At 35.5% G+C, this 7,618-nt stretch overlaps 1 gene segment (V, D, J or C); it reads left to right on the forward strand.

Annotated features, from left to right (window-relative positions):
• The first annotated feature begins 1,458 nt into the window (after positions 1-1,458).
• LOC115386841 (Ig heavy chain C region, membrane-bound form-like) lies at positions 1,459-6,512 on the forward strand. The segment is given in 7 exon segments: positions 1,459-1,537; positions 2,934-3,215; positions 3,313-3,606; positions 3,711-4,004; positions 4,077-4,385; positions 5,724-5,869; positions 6,382-6,512. Coding segments are annotated over 7 exon segments (1,419 nt in total).
• The last annotated feature ends 1,106 nt before the right edge of the window (positions 6,513-7,618 follow it).

The raw sequence follows: 7,618 nt of genomic DNA on the forward strand, positions 1-7,618 counted from the left end.
GACGGCAGAGAACCTGTCATTACTTCAATATCATCTTGTTTAATACCCCAATAATATAATGGTTACAATAGAAATACACATTCGTGATGACTATTACTGTATGCCACCTTTGTGCATTTTAAAAATGGGAAATCTGAGGTTAAAAGCTTGTAAATGTCGCAACAAAGATTGTTTTCATTATGGATATGATTTGGCCAACTTTATGATTAATTTATCTTTAATAGGAAAGGTACCATATGCCTCTACTTATTCAATGACTGTAATGATTTTCAGACACAATAAATTGCATCATATTTTGTGCACCACTAGATGCAAACTCCCATTTCTGATATCGATGCCTTTTTCTTTATCAACTGCAAAAATAGCATTCTGTCTCCTCCACACACCAAACACAATTTCTTAAATGGGTTTAGATGCATTTTCATAGTAATAACATTGAGCATTTTCCAAGAGAATGTACTGAAGTACAAGTGTAAATAACTTCACTTCATAATTAGACTCAAATTTAACTTCATTTTCGAATATATTTGTAAAAAAATGTCTAAAAAATATATTTGAATGGTATCCTTTTGAAATTACACATGAATTTCAATCAGAGTGTATTTCAATTCAATATATTTCTAGAAATTGTAATATATTAGAATTATTTTAAAATGTGTTAAAAGTTTTACTGTGAAAACATGCTGTTAGTATATTTGCTACATATTTATAAAAAGTACAATTTTTGGAAGCACATTTTCAATATATTACCCACAGTATGAATATACCCATCATTATACCAGATACAATATATGATTCAAAATAATTCTCCTCAATTAAATATATTGTTTTTACATGGATGTGTTGAACGAAATAGAGTTCACAAAGTTTCTCAAAGCAAGATGGATACATTGTTGCAAATATATGACTTATTTTAGAAATGTTTGCCAAAAAGATTACCCTAAGTTATTTTTTAGAAATTGATTTTGTGGAGATGTATGTCTTCGTATGAATTTACATCGATATTTATGTGTTTTCTTCAGCAATCTGAACATTTGAAATGGTATTTTATTTTGTATGAAAGCCACAATTTTCATTCTTTAAATACTTTAAGAAAAAAAGCAACACTGATACGTAAACTTACAGAACAATAACTAAGACAAGCTAAATTCCAGCAGTTTGATCTCACACACTTATCTTGGTAAATTACATGAAAAACACGGATTGACTTACCAAAGAGATCCATCAAGAAATTCACATTAAACAGTGTATACCTGTTGAATTTACAATAATTTATGAGTTTTTTATGTTTCTTCCTACCTACTGATGGTCCCACCCTTTGATTCCTCAGTGGACTGAACAGTGCTCAGATTTTGTCATGAGGTTTGTCAGTGTGGTGGCTGGGGAGCACTGTGACACAAACCCTTACAAAAACCTCCAACCCACATTTCCTCACTCATTTGTTACTTTCAATTCAAGATGATACAAAAACAAGGTTTTTCAATGGACTACAAAGTAAAGACCATACCAGGAGATGTTCACAGCTTTAATAACAAAGGTACGTGAACTAATAGTGAAAAGATCAAACTGATGAAATGAATCCATTCGTAAAACGTCTCAGCAGAGGCTGGTCGAGAATCTGCTTAGAAGAGATTTTTACAGGAGTACACCTTGGTAACATAGTTTACCATTGTTTTATAATAACTTATACTTCTATCAGGATTTTGAAATGTTAATTTAAAGTATTGTTGATGTGCTCCTAGTTTTTGTTCAGGCAGTGAGTTGAGCTGCAACACTGTGCATCTTTTGACGTCTGGGGCGCTGGCACCTACGTTGAAGTGAATTCAGGTAAGAACATATATTTAATGTTCGTATTTCAATTTTATAGTGTTTTTGTATGTGAAAAGGCACTTATCTGTGATCTTTATATTAATGTTACATCAAAGATCTTTCCAGTAAAACTCAATGAGCATGCCATGTTCTCCAGTCTAGTATTTTGAAGTGCAATTTATATTTTTTTGATCTATTATTGATTTATTTATTACAAAGGGGACCACAGACGAAAAAAATATTCTCTTCAATAAGTGGATTTGTCATTTTTAGAACATTTCCAAAACTGCTGAGGACATTCTGAAATGAAGAAACAGCAAAACGAAACATTTATCAGAAGTAGATCAACTGGATGTTTGTTTTTTTCTATTTTAGTATTTCACCGTTCAAGGGACTATATTTGGTAACTTCCACATTCCCTTACAGTTCGATCTAAACAGCAGTAACTCATTGAGGATGGCTGGATGCATTTCATTTAAAAACATGGAATATATTGAGACTTTATATTTGAAGCTTTGTACATATAAAGCACCTCTTCAGTCAAAATATTTCCGTTTGAAAAAAGATGCTCTAAATATTCCAAGCTCTGTAAGTTAACCCCTGCCTTTATATTTTTTTGTATTGATAGCTGCCTCCTCGGTCAGTCTTAATATTCTCATGATTATTCTCATGATAATGATTATGATTGTTATTTTTATTGATTGTATTGATCGCAGTACATGATGTGGAATTTATTCAAAGGTGTTGTGGTAAAATGCTCCTCTTTTGCTTGTTCATTTGTGTGCTGGAGAGTTTTCCTCCACTAAACATATTTTGATGAAGAGATTTGTTGTCTCCACCTGAAGGGAACAAATTTTTTCATTCAATGCTGAACATTATAAAGGTGTTATTTACCAGATTCTGGAGCTTATCTGTCACACATTTCAAAACTGAGAGACATTTGTTCTTCACCTTGGCAAAGATTTTGTATTTTCATTACAGACTTCCCATGATTTTAAGGATCATAAAGATTTGACACACTCAAGTCATGAACATTCATAAAAATTGTGATGCATGTGCATTTTTTTTTTTTTTTTTTGTTTTAGTTATTTAATGGTGTAATTGCTTTTAAACTTGTGTTACAGGAACACCACCTGCTCTTTTTCCTGTGGTTCAGCGCACCTCTGGGACCGGAGACAAACTGACTGTTGGCTGTCTTGTACATGATTTCAATCCAAAAAGTACTTTTCAGTGGACTGATGGGAACGGGAACGATCTGACCTCAGAGCAATACCCTCCAGCTCAGAGAAATAACACATATACAGGAATCAGTTTGATCAAGGTATCAAAACAGGACTGGAACTTAAAGAAGAGCTTTCATTGCTCTGTGAAACATGGTGAAAGCACGAAAAGTGTCCCGGTAAAAAGTAGGTGTTTCATATTTTACTGTCCTATACCCTCATGTCTATGCATCACTTATATACATAGCATATAAATAATAGTATATATTTCTATGTTTCATAGACAGTGACCGAGTGCTCTCCGAATCGAAGATAAATCTGGTCTCAGTGTCGAGTGGAGATGAACAGATGCTGGTGTGTTCCATTCAGGATATCTATCCACAAGAGTTGTGTGTCAAGTGGAAGAAAAACTCTCATTATTTGAGTCAGTTTAATGAACTGACTATACAAAATAATGGAGGCACGTATTCAGCTGTCAGTATCCTCAAAGTCAGAAATTCAGAATGGAACTCTCAAAGTGTTTACATGTGTGAGATAACACACGACGGGATAACACTCACAAAGGAATTCTCTAAAGGTACAAGATATCTCCACTTATGATGCTGTCCATGTTCAGCTGATTTACATTTGTTGTGAGATGATTTTTTATTTTTTTCTAAATGTTCTCTCTTGTTGCTCCAGTCACAGTGGTGTTGAGCAGTTCAAATCTCAAAGAAATTCATGACAACAACCGGTCAGAGTATGAGTGTGTCGTCTCAGGACAGAACGACTCTGTCCTACGGAGTACGACCATCAAGTGGCAGATTGATGGACGGGCGACCACGGACAACATTGAGCAGAAAAATGTTGTAAATGGCAAAAGCAGCAAACTGACAATGACCCTCACACAGTACAGCCAAGTCAGCAAAGTGAGCTGTTCTGCCGTTAGTGAAGACATGACATCGTCCACTCGAGAGCTGACTGTCCACAACGGAGGTATGTCGACGTCTTGATCAAGGCAGCACTTTAGGCTCATACATACATAAATATTCTAAATCTGTGTTTCAGATGGCAGTGAGCCAAAAGTGACCGTCATCAAGACAGACATCAATCAGGGATCTTCAGCCGAGGTCACTCTGGTGTGTCTGGTCTCCAGCAGCGTGCTGCAGGATTACTACATCGCTTGGTCAGAAGATGATGGACAAAGCAGTGGAGAGTATCAGGATGGCATCACAACCACTTCACAAAAAACCAAAAATGGCTTCTTGGTTACAAGTATTTACACCACCACCAGGGAAAAGTGGAAGACTAACATGTTCCACTGCAACGTATGGACGCCCAAGTTCAACGTGACAAAAGGAGTGTCTGACGCAGAGGGTAAATCCTGCGAATGTGGATCAAAGTAGATCTGGCTTTAAATGTGGTATTTTGTATTTTGTGTTCATGTGTCGTCGCTTCACGCTGTGGCCAAACAGAATCATGTCATCTGTTAACATGTTTTGTGTCAATCTGCTTCTGTCACAATGTCTTCGGTTGTATGCTGAGTGTTTCAAATAAATGTTCATGTTGCATGGAGACGCTTTTGTTGCAAATGTACATGAGAGACACCATCTCAGAACAAAACAAGGTGAACACTGTCAACTCAGGAGAGAAAGTTGACACCAAACACACGTATTTACTCCTCTGCTGAAACAACCACATGATGGAAAACAGTTTTAAACGAGAGTAAAATTAGATAGATGGATGTGTGCACACACTTTGAAAGTATAAGCTTCTCACTGTCATCCATCAATATTTGTCACTGTTGCTTATTGGTCAGTCATTTTTCAAAACTTTCATTTTAAAAAACAACAGATAGATCAACTAAAGTGCATTACTTGGTACAAAAACAGGGATGGATGTGTCTTACAGGCACATCAGTGAAAGTTGATCTACTGACATGAGGATCTCAGAGAACACACACTATCTACTGAGTGCATCTGCCCTCATGAAAATGAAATATCAGGAGAGGTTTATGCCAATTCAGAACAATGATGATTTGTTTGATAACTTTGTGCATGAGGGGATCAGTGCTCCATCCACTCATTTCGTAGCACAAGTAAACACATTTAGAAGCAGTAGTTTCCGACAAATTTGTATTTAAACCCTGATATTAATATTCCTGTTGGTGCAACGTCACTCTTGGTGTTCTTCTTTGCTGATCACCTGCAGATTGGACAGAAACTGGAAGCACAATCTATGAGCATGAGCGAGCAGTGTGGCACACTTTATACAGTATGTATGTGTGTGTGTGTGTGTGTGTGTGTGTGTGTGTGTGTGTGTGTGTGTGTGGCCAGGAGTGTGCAGCTTTAGTGTCAGTTTGGGGTTAATGTCATGAGTTTCTCATTTAACACAAGACAGGTAACTGATTTGTTTTAGTTTGATATTAAAAACATTTCTTTGAGGCTTTTTGGTCCAGTCTGCTTATGAGAGTAGTTTTATATAGAAAGAGGTCTGTATCCCCCAAAATCCCCTCCAGAAAATCAGTCCCTGCACATAATTCAATTCAATTCAATTCAAAAAACTTTATTTGTCCCAAAGGGGCAATTCAGAGCACGCAGAGCAGTCAGTACAATAATGCATAACAAAATATGTTCAAAAATTTAAATTTAAATAAGTTCAAATGACAATAATAACACACTCTAACAATGTCCAATCTACCTCCCTTTTCCTCAGGTGATCTTTCTGAGACAAGTTTTGTTCTGAGCTGCACCGATCACGACCCTGAGGATGAAATCAGCAGCCTGTGGTCAACAACATCCACATTCATATTTCTTTTCATCTTCTCTCTCTTCTATAGCATGATATTCAGTCTCATCAAGGTAAAACGCCTTTTTTTCTTTTTTTATTCATACAAATAGATGCATGAATGTCAGTTACATCAAAGGTTTGCATGTCAGATTTTCTGCACTCATCCAACCAAGATAAATGACACACAAATGGAGTCTTGACCCTCTCTTCACTGTGGAATTTTGTATTCATTCTTCATTTGTGCAGGGAGAAAAAAAAAAACTATCATTGATGTAAATATCAGTAAAAAATATTGATCATCCCGCATGAAGACAAAAGTTTTATTATATTGACTTTTTGAAAGTGTTTACTGGCCATATATAGAACAGGATTTAACTTTCATAGATTTGTTGTTGGAAAAAAATCCTGTGTTGTTTTAAATGTGATATCAATTCTGGAAACATAAAAAAAAAAAAAAATCTTAAAACAAACTTAATGATCAACCTCAGTTCCAACAATCCAAATCTAACTGTGACGTCCAATCATATGATGATAGCTCTTGAACCACATTAATGTTTGATGTTTTCTTTTTGTTTTGTCACAGATGAAAGGACACTGAAGGCTGGGATGGCTGAGGATACATTGAGTTCCATTTCTTCGGATATTTTCAGAAAATCTTCTGTTTTTTGCATTTTTAAAGACTTGTGAATAATATGTGTGCATCAATAACTGATCAAACGTTAATAAAAATGACTTGTCTGAATACATTTCCTGGCATTGTGTATTTTTTGTGCATATGTTTTCAGTAATACGGTTTTTTATGATTTATATGTTTCACTTTTCTTGAGTAATCGAACAGATAAATTCTGGTTCAAAGTCATGAAATAGAAACACATTACTTAAGTTTTTAGTGATAGTATCTCTTTAAATATTTTTCACATGTGGATTTGCAGTCATGAGTAAAATAAATGCTACTTAGACAACCACATTTACATTTATTACCATAATTTAAACCAATGGATTTGCATTTTTGTCAAGATATTTTCAGTCTGTGAAAGAAATTTCAGTTTTGCATTATTCTATTAATTGTTCTACATCGTCATGATTCATTAAATAGTGGTTGAAATAGACATTTTGTATGTGTTTATATAATCAAACTGCAATTCAAAGTGCGACGCAACTTAAAAGATGAGTAATGAAAAGAAAGCACTGTGTAATTTTAGAACTTTTTATTATTCTTCAGCTGCATATTGTATTTTTCCATCTCACTTTTATTTTCCTTAAACTCTGTAAAACATTTCGTTGAGCGTCCTCAGACACCACTGTGTACCTTTGTCAGAACATTTCTAGGAACTTCTTGAAATCATCGCGCTGTAAAGGACGGTTATCAGGTCGGCTTTCAGTTCCCTGCTGTTTCTAAACATATGGATCACGTGGCCCTCATCTCTGCTCCTCTGGGACCGCACCTGCTGTTTGAAAACTTTGAGGAAACCGTCAGGTCTGGAAATAGATTTCCTCAAAACAAGAAACACAACAAGAAGTGGCAGAAGTACTCATTCTTCTCATTTACATAGAAGCACAAAGACTCTTGTAGAAGTCTTAATGTATCTCCATTACTGAGCTGAGCTGCTTCAATACAAGACTTTTGAACTCATGAGTTTGTGTAATGAGAGAAGAATATGACTGTTATTAATTATTTCCATGTATAAATCATACAGCTTTGGCAAAATTTATTCATCTTCTCTACTCTTGATGATAAACGGCTCCAAACAAACTGACCATGGAGGAGACGGTTAGAGGAATCAAGCCCGAGCTGCCACCACCACTTACTGCACAGGACA

The sequence above is a fragment of the Salarias fasciatus genome, chromosome 4, assembly GCF_902148845.1.
Source record: "Salarias fasciatus chromosome 4, fSalaFa1.1, whole genome shotgun sequence".
In the NCBI taxonomy this organism is placed as follows: Eukaryota; Metazoa; Chordata; class Actinopteri; order Blenniiformes; family Blenniidae; genus Salarias; species Salarias fasciatus.